Source organism: Gekko japonicus, unplaced genomic scaffold, assembly GCF_001447785.1.
Source record: "Gekko japonicus isolate JY-2015 unplaced genomic scaffold, Gekko_japonicus_V1.1 scaffold795, whole genome shotgun sequence".
NCBI classification, from domain to species: domain Eukaryota; kingdom Metazoa; phylum Chordata; class Lepidosauria; order Squamata; family Gekkonidae; genus Gekko; species Gekko japonicus.
In genome coordinates, this window is record NW_015171527.1 from 784348 (window position 1) to 802888 (window position 18541).

At 45.4% G+C, this 18541-nt stretch overlaps 1 protein-coding gene across 1 annotated transcript; it reads right to left on the reverse strand.

The window, feature by feature from the left end:
* Positions 1 to 7501: 7501 nt before the first annotated feature.
* Positions 7502 to 15141, reverse strand: LOC107117397 (caspase-7-like). The gene is made up of 4 exons (XM_015419507.1): positions 14946 to 15141; positions 10859 to 11031; positions 7980 to 8109; positions 7502 to 7746 (listed from the first exon to the last, which is right to left on the reverse strand). Exons 1-4 carry the CDS (start codon positions 15139 to 15141, stop codon positions 7502 to 7504), a joined length of 744 nt encoding a protein of 247 aa, XP_015274993.1.
* Between the last annotated feature and the right edge of the window lie 3400 nt (positions 15142 to 18541).

Genomic DNA, 18541 nt, shown 5'->3' on the forward strand with positions numbered 1-18541 from the left:
AGCCCACTTTTGACTTACAAAAGCTCATACCCTGTCACAAATTTTGTTAGTCTTCAAAGTGCTACTGGACCCTTACTCTTTTCTACTGCTACAGACAGACTAACATGGCTACCCATCTTGATCTGTCTTGGACTATGGAGGAAAAAAAGCAATGTCCCTGAGATTAAGCTTAGCTGCCTTTTTGCTTAGCTTCATTGTGTATAGGCTAAGTGGGTGATGAGAAATGAAACCAGTCTCTTGAGGCGTCTCTTTCTCCGCATGTACTTATCAGAAGAACGCTTGTTGTCTGGTTACCCATAAAAAGAGCTGGAGTACTAAAAGCCAGCTTTGTGCCCCAAAAGCGGGATACAAAGATCTAAACAAATAGTCCTCTGTTTGTTTGACCGAGACTTTCATTAAGGGCACATTATTCCAGTTGATGTTTGCCTTTCCAACATTTGCTCAAGGTAGATTACAAAGGAAAAGCTATCTGTATGGGAATTCACAAAAATAAATGAGCAAGCCCCGCTCAGGCTTCATAGTTTCCTCTTGGCTTCCCCAAATTGTCACAAGGCTACATCTGTCTCCTACGTTGCTGTGCTTCAAAGCTGGCAAAACCTGGTTTGGGAAGCTGCTGAAGGACAAACCTCGTTCCAACTGTTTATGGGTTCTGGGTATCATTGGAGGCATGTCTGTTATACCACATGCTCCCAGTTCCATTACCGCCAATAATAATAATAATAATAATACCTTTCGATTTATTGATCGCTCATCCTGCAGAGCTGCTGGCTCTGAGAGATTTACAGTTACACAAGTTTTCACACGGGACTAACAATGATTCATAGGGTAAGGGAGGACAACATATAATTCTTTAAATCGCATGCTTTTGCAGCCGACAGGGATTTTGTTCAGCTGTAAGCTTCAGGCGTGTTCCGGACGGCATTCACTTTCGGCTTGGCTAGATGACGTCAGTTCTTCCAGGTCTGCTTTGAGTCGTAGTGCCGCACTGCCACCGCCTGGCCGGATTGGCCCATCACAGGCTTGTCAATGCCGAAGAGGTCTTTTTCCAGGCTTCCGAGCTTCCAAGCTGGACCTTCCGTTCGCCGGCTAACACCTACCCCACGGAGTTTTTTAGTGTGCCCACCCTCTCTAAGGAGTGGTACCCATTTTATCTACTCGCCGAAGCTTTCGAACCGCTGGGTGGATGGCAAGCTGGGGACAAGGCTGGTAGCTCACACCGGCGTGGGCTAGAACTGACAGCAGCTCTGTTCAGTCCTCTGTCAGTTGTGTGCACATAATAAAGGGGTCCAGTATCCACCTCTCTTCTGCTAAGTGGGGGTTCTTGTTTTTGCAGGAAGAGCTGCCAGTGATAGTCTGCCATGACCCTGACTAAGGAGTCAATAGGAGTACCTATTACATTAGTTAAAGAAAGCGCGGTCCTACTCTTGAACCTTTTATCTGCTGCATTCACACATCCTCCAAGGAGTGGAAGGCAGTGGAGGTTAGGCTCAAACAGATTGATTGGTGTTTGTTCTCCCAGTGAATTTCATGACCCACTGGGGATTTGAACCCAGGTTTTCCAACTGGCTCTAAATTGTATTGTTGTATTAATTACAACGTCTTTTCTCCAGTGAGCTCACTGAGCCATAGATGTGTTCTGCAGCTTTAAAACCCTCCTGTGCCGTAAGTTACCCAATTAAAACATATCCTACACCCCCACCAAATGGGGCTTAAATTGGCTCACAAAAATGGTTAATAAATTATCAGTCCAAAAGACTTAAAGCAAGTTTAAGTCAATATCATTATATAAAAACAATATCTACCGCTAACTAAAAGCCTTCTTAATTAAATCCCTAGCAGTACATGCCTTCCTAAAGACTGCCAAGGAGGGAGAGCACCTAATCTATTGGAAGACGGTTCTATAAAGTTGGGGCTGTTGCTGAGAAAGGCTGTGAATGAGCTGAAACTGTTCAAATTGACCTGAGAAATGGAACGATAAGATGATATCAGGAGCATAATTGGACCATGTGTTTGTGCAGAGAGACAGTGAGGTATCTGGGTCAAAGTGGGTGAATTACGTTGAAGGCAAGAACCAGCACCTTAAATTGAGCCCAGAAACACACCAGTAACCAGTGAAGGTATCTCAGAGTTGGTACTGCAAGACAGTTCCAGTCAAAAGGCAAGCCAGGGGTATTTTTTATTAGTTGTAGTTTCCAAGTTGTCTTCAAGGGCAGCGCCACCTAGATTTTTGTTACAGTAGTCAAGTCTTGAAGTTACCGCACCATGGCTAAGCTCAGCCTGGGTGTCAGAAGATGGTTTCTGTGCCACACAGTTGATTAAAGGCACTTTTGCCACCATACCAGCCTGTTTCTCCATCAACAGGGTATGACTCAACATATAACCCCTGAAATCTTTGTCAAAGAAAACCTTACCCCACTCCCAGCTGACAAAACAATCCCTAGCAGAACATTGGCCATGCTGATCAGCATCACCTCCAACTTCTTTGGATTCAGGTTGAACTTAAAGAGAGTGAGTAACTGAGTTAAAGAGCTCATTGAATGGGTATGAACGTCTCTTCCAGGTGGGAATCACAGTGGGGTCCTGTGGGAAGCACAACCAAGAAGGGCTTGTAAGACCTTGCTGAATGGTGGTGTGACCTTGATGTGGAGGCAAAATAGCACTATGTACTCCTGTTATTAAAATGTGCGTGCCAACAGCACAAACCTGAGGTGTTTTGTGACCTTGATGTGGAGGCAAAATAGCATTCTGTTATTAAAATGTGCATGCCAACAGCACAAACCTGAGGTGTGTTCTCTCAGTCCCTGCAGAAGTACAGGAGGCTGTTTGCTTAGGTTTGTGTGGATACAGTTCCGGTTACTGAACTTCATCGGTTTGAGAGAAGCATTTAGCTGATGGGTGGGACCTTAGCTTGGTCTCTCCCCCCACCCCCTTTTGTTAGTGGATAAAAGAGCACATGTGCAAGATAAACAACAGGCTTATAGGTATAAATGTCCTGATAACATTTGAGCTTTCTGGCATCGCTGTGTAGTCACGGGAATAGTCAGGAGACTGGCCAGCTGGAGTTTTATCGGTCGAACTGATAGTGTCCCGGAGCTTGGTGACATCACAGGGCGGGCTGCTGCCTTGGGGGGGGGGATGCTCTGCTGCCATAATTCTTGGGGTCTTTCCTGCTCTGATATGTGCTGTTTGCCATGAGCATGCCCTGCTCCTGGCTCTAGATTGAATGATGGTCTTCCATTAATAGGATATCATTTTTATCCTCTCCTTTCTCCAGAGCTCACAGTAGCATACATACTTCTTGCTCCCCTTTTTTCCTCACCACGTCCCTGTGTGGTAGGTCAGAGCTCAGGCCACCCAGTCAGTTTCATGACAAGCAGAAAATTTGTACCTGGGTCTCTCTCCAGGCCTAATGCGATCCCTGTACCATACGGGTTCTTTTCAAGCAACTGGACCTGGGAGAATTTATCCTGTTCATCGGTGACTGCCATCAGACAGTTGTAGTCAGTCAACTCTATGTGACTTCTGGGAAGTTTAGGTTTATTCTTTGGTTCTGGGAAGCAGCTGCACAGTAGTGGGGATATAGCTCATTTGGGAACGGGGTTTTCACTCTGCCCATGTGGCACTGTTTTGCCGAATGAAAACGCTCGGGGTTGTGATAAGCCCTAGTAAGAGGGGAAGACAGGCACTTGGTGTGCAGTCTTTGCTCCCCCTCTTCTCTAGCAGGTGGTGAAATGGCACAGTAGGGAAATAAGAGTCTTCTCCCCCCCACCCCCCGCACACACACACATGCACAGGGGTTTATGGCTAAAGGGTAGTGAGTCTTCTCCTAGGGTTGCCAGTCTCCAGGTGGTGGCTGAAGATCTTCTGGTATTACAACTGGTCCTCAGGTTAGACATCAATTCCTCTGGAGAAAATGGCTGCTTTGGAAGGTGGACTCCATGGCATTGTGCCCCACTGAGGTCTGTAACTTAACCCCACCCTCCATCCCCAGAATTTCCAGGTATTTCTCAACTCAGAGCTGGCAACCCTACTTTCTACCGTAGGTCTTAAAGGAGCCCTGGGCCTGACTTCATGTTTGTGGACCCAGACTGGAAGCAGGGACAGTCCACTGTTCTCGTTCATCCTTACATCCGTCCTGTCACCTAATGCAGCAGTGCTATCCCAAAATGACAGATGGGATATGGGGCTACTGGCTTGAAGCCTCTTTCTTCTTCCTCTGCCCAGCAACATTTTCTGTTCGGAAACTTCCCTTCCCCAGGGCTGCTTTAAGAACCCCCTTGAGAGAGGAACAGTATATGCCTGTGTTGTGTATGTCTCTTCACCTTATTACAGCTTACAGCAGCCCAGGTGTGCATTTAGACTTCAGGAAACCAGACAGAGGGAATACCCTCCCTTCCCTGTTGCCATAGACCCTGTCCATTTTGTTTCCTTCACACTGCTTTCTCCCTCCCGCCCCCCCCAGCATAATGACATCATCTAGCCTGATATCACAGGACCCTGGGGCCTTATGCAACACCAGATCTCATAACAAGTCCTTTTCTTTTAAACCAAACAGCTTTCAAATAAGGAGTCTCTTTTCTCCTAATTTATGTCCAACAGCCTCTTTCCTGCCCTGGTCACTTGCTTCCCGTTGCACAACTAAGAGGGAGGGGAAAAACACCCCCCCTTTTCCCTTTTAAAGCTTTTGTCAGATCTTTTAAATGTGAGGCTAACACAGCCAGCAGCTTGCAGGCTGATCTGATTAAGCGAGACACAGACGGGCTTTGCCAAGTGTACAAAGTGCAGGGCAGTAAAAAACCTGGATGACAGATGCAGGACCTGAGACTAGCATGTCAGTGACCCCATTGTTGAGACTTTATTGGTGGGAACTAGAGGTGGAGCAGGAAATGACTGCGTTGGTGGAGGTGACTATTTTATTCTTCTGGTAAGCAGACAAGAATACAAAGCAGAATTTATAGTGTTGATTCCAGACTTCTAGAATTTCAAGCCAAATTTAAAATCTTGGGTGTTTTCAGCATGAGCCCATGTAGAATCTGTGGGGCTGTCCTGCCAGGCCTCAGGAGGTTCAGTGCCCATCTAATCAGCTTTTTGATGGCCTGCTTAAACTGGTCTACAGTATTTAGTCAGTGTACTTGGTCTGGACTGAAGGGCACGAAGGAAGTGAAATCTAACTGATTTACAAACATTTTAATAGACATAAAGGTGCATCTTGATTAGTTATGGAGCAGATCTTTTAAAAAAAACTTACTAAGGCTGTTTCAGGAGGGTAGCCAGATTGGGCTGCAGCATGGGTGTAAACTTTGGGGGTGCTGCTGAGCCTCCCCCAGGCAACCCTACAGGCTTTTTTGTGTTGCCTTCCTTAATGTCAGATTTGTGACCATTAGTTTGTCATATGCACATATGTAGATTTGCAGATCTTAAAGTGACTATTCTAAAAGTGAATTTCAGAAACCGGACACAGCAGGAGATCGCTGAGATACCACTGGCTAACTCCCACCTTTTCCTAGGTTTGGTTCAGCACAGAACCTTTCAAATTTCTGGGGAGCCCCTCCCTAAATTCCCCATGGTCCAACCTCCACAGATGGTGGCAATGGAGGCCCCTCCCGATGATGTCACTGGGCCCTGGTAGCAATGCCTCTGACCCAGCCCCATCACCCCCCAGGAAATTGGAAAGTCTACACCCTTGCGCTGCAGTAGAAGAGTGGGATTCAAGTCCAGTAGCACCCTAGAGGCCAACAAGATTTTGGGGGTATGCCCTTTCAACCGATGAAGTGAGCTTCAACTCTTATCTGACAAAGGGGGCCTTGGCTCTCAAAAGCTTACACCCTGGAAATCTGGTTGGTCTCTAAGGTGCTACTGGACCTGAATCTAGCTTTTTTACTAAGTCTGATAAGCACCGTTTTGAAGAATTCCCTCCTGTGCATGAGAGAAAGGGGAATGCCTTTTCTAAGATAAGGTCTTTCTGCAGCATAGGTACAGTATCAGAAAACTGTGCTTTTGTTTCTTTAGCACTCTTATATTCTCTTGTGTAAATCAGTGACATCGCATGGCGATGCAACTAAGACTTCTTAAATTAACAGCCCATAAAAATCTTTTATCAATGCAGTATTAAAAGGTCTTCAGATAGCAGCAGCTTCCACAGCCTTCTGACCCTTGAAGCATAACCAAGTTGAACCCTGCAATGGAAGGTATTTTTTATATTCTGGCCTTTTTCCTTCATGGAACTCAAAACTGCAGCCTCCCACGTGGTCTGGACTAGCTGAACTTTGTCCTGCCAGGAAAAGGGATCTCTAGATGTGACTAGAGAGGCCCTTTCTTTATGAAGGTTGTCATTATTCTCTGCTGTTTCTAGAATGCCATCAATAATGTTGGGTGCTTTACATACAAAAAAGACAAATACATATTCTGAGGAAGTAGCTTTATAAACTTAGACCAGGATGAGATGATGGACAAGGGTAAGCAGGGATCAGGGTGACGAAGTAACATTCTTGAAATGTACCTGTCATGGTGAAGAAGATGAAGACGAGGAGGAGGAGGAGGAGGAGTTGGTTTTACACCCCGCTCTTCACTACCTGAAGGAGTCTCCAAGCGGCTTACAATCACCTTCCATTCCTTTCCCCACAACAGACATCCTGTGAGGTACGTGGGGCTGAGAGAGCTCTGGGAGAACTTGTGACTGACCCAAGGTCACCCAGCTGGCTGCGTGTGGAGAAGAGAGGAATCAAACCCGGTTCTCCAGATTAGAGTCCGCCACTCTTAAACCACTACACCAGTGATGATGCATCGTTTTAACGGTGATTCTGTGATGTCCTTGAAATACAATTTGTACATACGTATACTGGCACAGGAACGCATATACTCCCTTGTTTCCATTTCCATTTTTCCCAGGGCTTGCCCAAATTATAACACTTTTAAAACACAACATAGTGAAACCAGAGTATACAGTTAAATATGTCAATCTTCACAGCTCATTGATTGCAGTTGCCTGACTTCTGCTTTATTCCCTGTCATTAAGAGCCAGCCCCCACACAAAAAGGTCTGTGTTGACTGAGGGTGCAGGAGCAAATCCCAAACTGCATTGGCCGGTAGTCTGCACCCTTTCCCTAGTGAACTTACATGAAAGTGGGGCTCACTTTCAATTTGTTTAAAGTTATATGACTTAATTTTGTCTCTTCTGTAGATCTGATTTGGGTGTGTTTGTGGCAGCTGGAATTCTTGGAAAGGGACTGAATTCCACAAGGCATGAGGAAGAAGAGTTATACAAGTTATATATATTTAGGATGCACACTTTTCACTGCCAGGGATCCTGCTCCCTTATCAGCTGCACGGCAGCTAACCATTCAACAGATGTGTCTTCCTCTGGGATAGGGAGGAGGAGATGGGAAAAGCTTCACTTGTCTGATTTCTTTGAGTCCGTCTGCTTTGTTTCTGTCGTTCTCCTTCAGTAAGGTCCTGGGAAACAGCTTTAGTGCCTCTTTTCCTGCACAGTCAGTGGGCTCAGCTACTGCCTTGAGCTGAGCCTCCTTTGCGAAGAGAAAGGGTAAACCTTTTTCACCATATTGGTGACAAAGCAGGGCATCTCTTTACCACCGCCGTGTTTCCCCTTGGCCTCGAAATGAAATGCAACTCTCCAGTTAATCCAGGTCATTAAACTGGTAAGTTCGAGTTGACGGTTCTCTCCTTCCAGTAACTCCAGTAAAGCCTTGAGGAACATGGATTCCCATCGGTTGATGAAAGCCGCGTAGCCTGAGAATCCCAGGTGGTAGTGGGGGGGGGATGAATGAGAGAAATGTCAATACTCTTTTAATACCAACACACACCCCAAACCCTGGCCACCTTAGCTACAGTGTTTAGAAAGCTATGGGTATACTCCCCACACATACACGCTATTGAATGTCCCTCTCCATTCTCTTGGGATTAGCTAGTGAAGGTTACTCCAGAATAAATGCGCCTAGGGTCACTGTGATAGGCTTATATACCTGGACTACAAGCAAACATTACTGCAGTATTTTCTGGGATAGAAAGATAGTGTGAAAAACAGTCTGTTTGTGGTTCACCACTGTCCGTCTGCAAGCACACGCCTGGATCAATTTCCTCTCCACGGCAGGCCTAGAAACACAGCAAGTGCAGCAGACATTAAATGGCATTTTACTCGTTTCCAACAGTATTCAAATTGCCAGTGTGTCTGGCCTAAAAACCTAGTCTGGCTCTCATACTCTCCAGAAATGCATCTGACTTCTTCATTGTTTGTGGCTAGCCACATGCTGTTACTAGGTTCAGATCATGAGCAGGATGTTGTTCATTTCTAGCACCTAGGAGCTGAAGCTGTAGAACCTCTGAAATTAGGCCCAAATAACTAGTTGGGTTGGATCTACCCAGCTTTTCCACTCAACCTCACCCACATCCTCTCCTTACTTCGCCTCCAGCCCACCACCATGGCTTTTGTGCATCCAGGTTCCATGTTTCTCAGCGCACACTTTTTGAGTAGTCAAAGAGGACAACTCCTTTCTCTTTCATCAATTGACTTTGAAAGTGCAGCTCCATTTTATCTATTCAAATCTGCCTGGCATTCAACGCAGGATGCAAGTAAGAACTCTTAAGATCATGGCCTAAGACATTTCCTCCCCCTTAACTGCCCCCCCCTCAAAATCCAGCCAGATGAAGAGTTCTGGAAAACTCCAAAGCTTGTACACCATTGATTTTTTGTTATTTTGGATGACCTGAATAAAACGTATTACAGGGCCTCCCCCCCCCCAACAGTTATTCATATCTGACACCCCTGAATATAGACACATCAGCTACTGTACAGTCATTGATCAAGCTGGAAATACCTTTTAGTTTTATTGTTACTTTCTGTGTAGTATAGCCAGGAGATCCTAAGATTGTCTGGCAGCCAGAAGTTCTAGCTCTGTTAGCATTATGCAACACTAGATGGCAAGCTACACTTGTTTTTAAACCAAGAGATGTTTCAGAGGTGGTTTGCCATTGCCTGCCTCTGCGTCACGCCCCTGGTATTCCTTGGAGGTCACCCGTCCAAATACTAGCCAGGGCCGACCCTGCTTAGCTTCCGAGATCTGATGGGATCGGGCTAGCCTAGACCTAAACTACCCCATGGGCATATATGAAAATCTGAATGTAGTGACAGCTCTGACTTCTGATTGCAACCATTTATAGTTGAACTTCAGGAATTACTTTGCAGAGAGAGGCCTAGGAGACTGCAGTGAAAAGCTACCACAAGCAACCAGAACGTTATCTACAGCTCCTGGGATCCAGGCTAATTTTTTTTGGCAATTTTAAAAATTATTTACTAAACCTTCCCAAATTTACATGAGATTAAAGAAAACTCTGGTTGTGTGTGTGTGTGTTTGAAAGTTATTCTTAAATTAGAGATAAAATATAATCTTTCAAAAAATTATCTACACATGTCATTCTGACACCAGAAAGTCATCTGGTCAGATAAAGAGTTATTTAAGGCCTTCTTGTAAGGTTGGCTGACTATTTCTGTTTTTATTCTGTACTCATCTGTGCTGCTGTCTGTCAAGGAACGTGATCACAGGTTGTAATCATCTTGTGTAAGTATCTCCTTCAGATATCCCAACAATAAAATTGTTGGATCCAGAGGGATCCAATTTCTGTTGTTACACTCTGTGCCTTTCCCCAAAACTGAACAGCTTTAGGGCCAGACTGAAAAAAAAAAATACAAAAAAGACCCATGTCAGATGCATGACAACTCCAACATGCCACATATATCAATTTGTGCACAGTGAGCAGTGTTAAATAGTGGAATTTTTTTTTATTTGTAATTTTTGAAACTTCTCTTTCATACCTGCATTATGTTTATATTTTCCCAAATCTGTTGCCTTATTTTAATAACTGTATTCTTGTTGTTGTTTTTTAAAGTACCCATAGGTACACTTTTATTAAAAAAAAATTTAAATCTAAAACAAACAAATCTACACACTACAAACAGACACTCTACTACACATAACATATATACCAAGAGTACAGTTACATTATATGCTTATATGCAATTACTTAATTAATAAAAACTCTATATCAAATACTTTCCATTCTTCTGTCTTCTGTGTTCTCAAGTCCATTGCGCTATTCTTGCCTAGTCTTCTATTACATTTGCATTATACCAATCATAAAACTTTTTCCATGTTTTTTGAAATGTCCACTCTTTACTTAATCTCATTTCTAGAGTCAGTTTATCATTTTCTGCTTTCAAAAAGTTTATTCACAAATTCCTGTTTTGTTGGTATCACCATGGTTTTCCAATATTTGGCATATAAGATTCTTGCAGCTGTCGTCATATAAACAGTCAAATACCTATTCTCTTTTTCATAATCCTTTGGAAATATATTCAACAGCAAGACCTCTGTTGTTTTTGATAAAAATACACCTTTCACCTATGTTGTAATAGAACTATGCTACATTTATGATAGTTGATAGATTTATTTTATGTACTTGGTGCAGAATCTCCTGACCAAGGGCAATTTGTGGATTCAGACATTTCTGCTTATCAGTTAGGACATTTCTCCGTTCCCCTTCACAGATTGCACTCCAGGAAGCTATCGAATGCTATACTGATATCATGAGTTCAGGAAATGTGATAAGACACAATCAGGGAATTTCTTAGTACAGAAAAGAAAGTAATGTATGGAGGTTTAGAAGCAGGAAGTTTGATTCTTTTTGCTACCTTTGGCACCTGAGTCATAGTCACACCCATTACAAAACCAAAATGAAACACATGGCAAGAGGAAATGCATTTTGATGAAACTCATTTAGGCATTCCCCACCATTGCTACTGTTAAAGTCATACATAAAAGTTACTACCTGCAGCTCTGGATATTACCTGTATGAAAAAGATTTTGGGTTTTCCAGCCAGTTTATGGCTCCTTGGTAGAGACAGTGCTTCGAAAATCTGTGTCAGCTTAACTGGTTGTCCTTCACAGTCAAATATGACCCCTTCCTCTCCGTGGCTGGATAGGATGCTTACAAAATAGTCTCCGTGATCTGCATCACATTCTGCAAAGATGTAGGAAAGAGAAGCACAAACGTCTCAATCCTACTTTAAGCGCTCTCTGCAAATTATGGCACATTCAGTACTTTTGTGATTCTGTGAAAACTAGGCTTAACTTAAGTACTAAAACCATCCCTGTGCTGTATTACTTTGGAGTACATATGAAAAACTAGATGTTGGTGTGATGGGTTCTAAGGTATCCTTCTCCCAGACTAGGTAATTTTTCTATGTGCGGGGAAGTTTTTATATGAAGAAGGATTCAAGCATGATCATCCACCACCCCTGCAGAAGTGGTATAGTCCAGGCCCCAGTTTACTACCTCAAAGAATACCAGGCTTAAAAGACCACGTGGTGGAGAAAAAAGGAATTTGTGACAGATGTCTTGGTGGGTGGTGCAGAGGTGTCTACAATGCCTTGCCCATCTTTTTCCCTGACAAGATTTCTGTGCCTTTAACAGCTATGCGGTAACTAAAAAATTCCCCCACCTCCAGACATAGTTAAAATATTTTCCCCCCTGAATTTAGAATTCTCAGTGCTTCAGCCCATCCTTAGTAGTAAGAGAGCCAGTTTGGTGTAGTGGCTAAGGACGTGGATTCTAATCTGGGAGAACTGGGTTTGATTCCCCACTCCTCCATATGCAGCTGCTGGTGTGACCTTGGGTCAGTCACAAGTTCTCTCAGAGCTGTTCTCTCAAGGGCAGTCCTCAGCTCTCTCAGCCCCCTCTACCTCAGAGGGTGTCTGTTGTGGGGAGAGGAAGGGAAGACTGTAAGCTGCTCTCAGACTCCGAGTGAAGGGTGGGGTACAAGTCCAATCTCTTCTTCTTCTAAGATGCCCCAACACTAAGTATGTGATGGAATGAACTACCCCAACTTAAGAGGGCATTTAAAGAAGGGCTAAAACATTTACAGAGGCTGTTTATCAACAACTGTCATGTATTTATTCATTTACAGGGCTCTTTTTGTAGAAAAAGCCCAGCAGGAGCTCATTAGCATAACAGGCCACACCCAACAGCAGAAACTCATTGGCATAGTAGGCCACACCCCTGACAGCAAAGCACATTAGGCCATACCCCTATGCCACCAGAAGTGTGGTCATCCAGCCACACCCACCTTTTGCTTCTTATTCTGTTTACCTTGTTTGTTGTCAAAACCCAGGGCCTTTTTTTGGTAGCAGGAACCCTTTGCATGTTAGACCACACCCCCCAAATGTAGCCAATCCTAATGAGTTTCTGCTCTTGGGTGTGGCCTATTATGCTAGTGAGTTCCTGCTGGGCGTGGCCAACTCAGGAGCCAGCCGGAACTCCGTTCCTGCGCGTTCCTGCCCAGAAATAGCCCTGCATTTAGATATATCCTGCTCTTCTCCCAAATGGGGTCCCAGAGCGGCTTACGATCTCATTCTCCCCTTCACCAAGTGGTCCAGCAGCTGCTGCTGCTAGTTGTGCTGGGCCCAGGTGACCTGAACAGCATCAAGTTGCCCAGTAGCCACCACCAGACCTGGGCGAATCATGCAAATTGCATGGTGGTTCATCACCCAGGTGAGCTGTGCCATGGCTGATGTCACACAGTTACTAAGTGCTGCCTGTTAACGCCAGCAGTCCCTTTCCCAGCAGCTCAAAAGTCAGATATGTCATCTAGGACAACTGCGCCCTGTGAGGCAGGCTAGGCTGAGAAAGGAAACTGGTCCAAAGTAATCCTGCAAGCTTAATGGCAGAGTGGGGATTTGAACCTGGGTCTCTGTTTAGCCACCCATTTCTTTCTCCATTTATTTATTAATGCTCACAGACCAATTAGTCATAAGCAAATGAAGAAAGATTTGAGATACATAATTACAGTATAATATTTACACTATAAAATATTACTAAATATCATAAGCAAAAGTTTAACCACGGCAAAAGTCACGAGACTGACAGCTAACAACCTTGAGCAATAAACCTCCATGAATTTGTCTAAAGCAATCGGAGCTAATGGGCTTCCACACATTTATGGGCAGCAGAAACTCCACAGATCCATTGTGCGAAGAACGTCTCTTGTGTGGCAAGTCTTGAATCCACTGCTAATGTCATTGGGCAGCCCCCATGCCCCAGTTCTGGAGTGATGTGAGGGAGAGGAAGGAATCCCCACTTCCCCCTTTCATCATGCCATGCACAACTTGAACTAAATAAAACAACTAAATACATAATTGACTCCCCACCACCAAATCCTGGAAGAAGTTGCAGTGCCAAGCCTCCTGAAGCAAAAGTTAGGGTAAAGTTGCCAGCCTCCAGGTGGGGCCTGGGGATCTCCCGCTTTTACAACTGATCTCCAGCTGACAGAGATCAGCTCCCCTGGAGAAAATGGCTGCTTTGGAGGGGGGGCTCTACAGCATTGTACCATGCTGAGGCCCCTCCCCAAACCCCGCCCTCTCCTGGCTCCACCCCCAAACTCTCCAGGGATTTTCCAACCCAGACCTGGCAACCCTATGTTAGGGTTGCTTATATATATATATCATAATGGGACTTTATTCACTTCACATGGTCAATTCTTGCAGATCCCCTCCCCCCATTGACTTTCCTAGGATTGGGAATGTCTGATTGTATTCTCAGCCCTTTCTGTTTAACAGCAATACCATCAGTCAGTGTTTGGGGGGGGGGCACATTCCCTAGCAGTACTCACTCTAAAACAGATCAGGCATGAACATCCTCTGATTACTATCCTGCATCAGGTTGAATTCACTCAAACCCTCCTGAGTATGTAGACACTGGAGCCTGGTTTTGGTGACCTGGCTTCAAGGAGTAGCCAAGAGGTCAGTGGCACTCTGTAGAATATTTCCCACTAAATTCCCCCTAGCTCTCAGTCCTGGTACCTTAAGGGACCTTTAGTATGGATTAATATCCTATTATTGTATCCCATCATTCCACTCAGCTAAGTGCAGTCTGCTTGCACCCAGAAGAAAGCTCCACACCAATTGAGCAGACTGATAAAATACTGTTCATTGCGTATAGCAAAAATCTTGCTGCCTTATTTATGGGGTTGCAGCCCATGGCTGGGAGGGCAGGTGGCATATGGTATAGCCCGATCTCATCGGATCTTGAAAGCTAAGCAGGGTCGGTACTAGGATGGGAGACCGCCAAGGAAGAGGGAGGCCATGGCCAACCACCTCTGTTTCTCACTTGCCTTGGAAGTCCCTGCAGGGGCTGCCATAAGGCAGCTGTGACTTGGCAGCACTTTACACACACATCCAATAGTTGTTTTCAGTGGGTGGAGGAGGGAGGGTAATTTCACTTTTACTTTTTGCTGCAAGCCCCCCCCCCCCCCCCCCCCCCCCCCCCCCCCCCCGGGCATTGTGAGCCACCCCCCCCCCCCCCCGCTATACCCTGTTCCTGGGCATCCCCTCAACACCAAAGACACCTTTCCGGGGAGGTAGCAAGCTGAAGGGGAAATTTTCCATTCCACAAGCAGATCTCCACAAAAAGTTGGCCGGATTCAACACATCGCTTCTGCCACCCCTAGTTTCCCCCACCACCACCAAAGTCACCACTGTGGTTCTCAGTTTTCCCACAAGCACACACCAGTGTTCCCTCTAAGCTGAGTTAGTGTGAGCTAGCTCACAGTTTTTTAGCCCCCGGCTCACACATTTTTGCCTTAGGTCAGGAAGGACGGCTCCAGAGCAAAGTAATTTATGCAGGAGCCAAATCGCTCGCTCACAACTTTAATGCCAGTAGCTCACAAAGTAGAATTTTTGCTCACAGGACTCCACAGCTTAGAGGGAACATTGGCACACACTACAGGTGGGCTCATGTCGAGCTCAGAAGGCGGGTCAGTGCAGTCCAGGCTTGCCGTTCTGATCGTGTGCAGTGGTGGCCAGGAGCCCCTCCTGTAATCCTGAATGGCCTTGTTAATCTAAGAAGCATGTGACAAATCTGGCAAACCACGATACGTACCTTTCTCATAAAGTTCTTGTATTTCCTTAGCTGTCAAGTCATAATGCAATTGCACGGCATAATTGCAGTCGGATAATGCTTTGAAGAGCCTGTCTGCTTCCTTCACTGCACCGGGTCTATCCAGGAGCCTGTTTGGGCTTCTATAGAAGTCATAATTTACAATGAGAAGAGCCCTGTTCTTTCTTTGGTCTGCCATGCTGTGAAAATCCTCAGTGATCGCTGTGCAGAGTTGTTTGCCAGTGCCAGGTGTTAATCAGGAGCTGCTGATATAGTCTCTGCCCAGTTATGACTCTGCTATAAAGGTGGGGCACTGCAGAAACTGTCATACGCTGTTTGATTAGCTGCCATATACTGCAAACACTGCCAGTTATGAGCTGTACCTATAAGAGTCAAAGGCCATTTGCTAGTAACCACCATAAAATATTTACACTTTCCCGGAACACGGGACAGCAGCATCCTGCTCATATGTAGACTCACGGCTAAACTGGACTTGACACAGTTAAAAGTCCCCACCCCAGTTTCTGTTTAATTGAAAAGCAGCCTTGGAGGCTGCACTCAAGAGTAGCACAAGATGGGAAATGACTGTGCTAAACCCTCTCCCCGTCTCCCATTTGCTGGCTGAAAAATCACCATCCCATGACACTGTCCCACCTGCCAGAAGAAGAAAAAGACAAGAAGTTCCCATATTTTCCCCCCACAGGAAGAAAAGCTGCTAACCCACTTGTCAAGACAACTGCTCTCTGCTCTCTCTAAGGGGAGCAGTGGCACAGGGGATTTATCCTCTGGTTAAACATCTGAGCTGAACAGGACTGCTGTCAGTTCGAGCCCCACACTGGTGTGAGCTACCAGCTGTGTCCCCAGCTCGCTGTCCACCCAATGGTTCGAAAGCTTCGGCGAGTAGATAAAATGGTACCACTCCTTAGAGAGGGTGGGCACACTTAACCCCCCCCCCGGTGGGAAGTGTTAGCCAAAAAACGGAAGGTCCACACGTAAGATCAAAAGCCGAGAGAGATCTACGCAGCATCAAAGAAAACCCTGCAATGGGCCATTCCAGCCAGACGGTGGCAGTGGTGCGCTGCGACTGAGAAAAATGCTGATGACATCAAGCGACGCCGACTAAAGAATGCTGCCGGAACACGTCTGATGCTTACAGCTGACAAAACTCCCTGTCGACTGCGAAGTGTGTGTGATTAAAAAAATGATATATGTTGTCCTCCCTTACCCCCATCATTGTTAGTCCCGTGTCAACACATGAGTAACTGTAAATCGCTCAGAGCCGGCAGCTCTGCAAGGATTGAGTGATCAATAAATTGAAAGATTATTATTATTATTTACATCCCACCAGTAAAAGACAGGCTCGCAAAATAGAAGACCCACCAGGGAAGGGGAACAGATGGAAAGGTAGATGAGGGAGATTAATGACAATCTCAGAACAAAATTAGAATCTATATCATCCAGCTGGGGCAAGGCTCACCTTCCATGGCCGGCATCCCTTGCAGAAAAGGGTATGCAGCCTCTTGCTCAGATTACCTGGCATTTAATGAGGCAGCGACTCATTCCTTAGTTAAGGGTGCGCACTGTGATCTCGGAATAAGAAGCAAGTTGCATAGATGTTTGGGCTGCCTTCTTCAGACAATGATAGAGGCTGTGAGTGAAATGTGGTCTGTTCTTCAAAGAGAAAGGGGAAGGGCCATGGGTAAGTGGGTAGAGCATCAGCTTGACATGCAGAAGGTCCCAGGTTCAATCCCCGACATCTCCAGTTTAAAGGATGAGGTAGTAGGGTGATGTGAAAGACCTCTACCTGAGACCCTGGAGGTCTGCTGCCAGTCTGAGAAGACAATACTGACTGTGATGATCAATGGTTTGATTCAGTATAAGGCACATGTCCATGTATCTGAAAGCAAGAGGAAGAAAACTGATACCCAAGTTTCCTTTTCCCATAGGTGAAAGATGTTCTTACAAGTGACAACACACTGGGTTTCAAAACAGCCTTTAATAGAGACCACTGCAGGAGACAGAATATTACCAAACATTTCCTTTTTCTCTCCTCTCCCTCCTCCAAGTTACCAGCCCCCAACACCATTTTTCAAGGCACCTGTTCCAACATGTTACATCCCGAGCTCACTATTAAAAAATGTAATTCCAGTCTCTATACTGTTTCACGGCACTAGTTTCTAAAAAGCTCATTTTATAGCCTCCACCCAGGACAACTATAGGTGCTGCAACTCAAAATACAGCATCTAATTCATAGTGAGAAGCAGATGTTCTGGTCTACCCCACTTTAGAGAAGCTCTTTCCTTGCAAAGGAGCACTCGTTCAGGTTCACACCGGTCCTCCTGTGCTCTGGGGCAACACAGCCACAGGTTGCCATGACAATCACCACAGATAAGGAGGAAAAAGAAACTAGTAACTAGCAGTGCTTAGAGTAACTGCTGTAGTACTGCTCCAGCAAGTAGCCAGTCAGGCTGCCAGTGCTACACCACTACAAGTGATGTGGTATGATTAAGAAGAAGAAGAGGTTGGACTTATACCCTGTCCTTCACTACCCGAAGGAATCTCAGAGCTCCTTACAATCTCCTTTCCCTTACCCTCCCCACAACAGAGGTAGGTGTGAGGTAGGTGAGGCTGAGATCTCTCTCTCGAGAACTGTTCCTGAGAGAACAGGTCTGAAATAACTTGTAACTGACCCAAGGTCACACCAGCAGCTGCATGTGGAGGAGTGGGGAATCCAACCCGGTTCTCCCAGATTAGAGTCTGCACTCCTGACCACTGCACCAAACTGGCTCTCAAGGCACTTAAATGACCCTTGGCACTTAAACGTTCCTTGTGTGCACTGAAAGTGTTCTGAAGAGAAATGAACCAGCACAACAGCTGGATGTAGCCGTATCATAACTGCACCATGGCCCAGGGCAATGCTTATTAACTGGATCAGCTCACACCAGCAGAACTCGAGGCTTGGCTCATTTGGAGACCCACTCAGCAGCATCAAACACGGATCAATTAAAAAAAAAAAAACCTTCCAAAATTGTCTGCAGAGGAGTGAGGACCTTCCAGCAGGTCAACGCTCAGTTTTCCTTTTTAAAGTTATTGACTTTGATTTTGCGGCGTAACTGGAGAAGGTCAACGTAGACATTGCGCTGCAGGACAGCAGAAGCACAGAGCAGGGCACTATGCAGGGCTCCCATAAAGCCTCCGACGAAAACATCCTGACCTGGGGAACAAAGGAAGATGTGCTTTTGTCTTTGCTGTACCCTCTTCACTGCAATGCTCACTCTCCCTTGTTCCTGATCAGAGTCCTATGTCTTCTAAAAAAAACCCAACACCCCAGAATTCTTATTGTGGTCACCTATTTCCAGGTTTAAGTAATCTCAAGTAAGCATTTCAATAAAACTAATTTTAAGAACAAAATGGGCTTTTGACCTCCGATGATGCAAACCTGTGTTTCAGTTGGCAACACCATAGAAAAGGCATTCCGTTCTGTGTGAAAGCGGAATGCCTCTTCCAGGATGGCGTTTGATTAAGTATTTGCATTTTTAAATAGCTGTCACCCAGTTAGTTGACAGCACCTTTCTTTGATCAAAAGGTTTTTCTTTTTT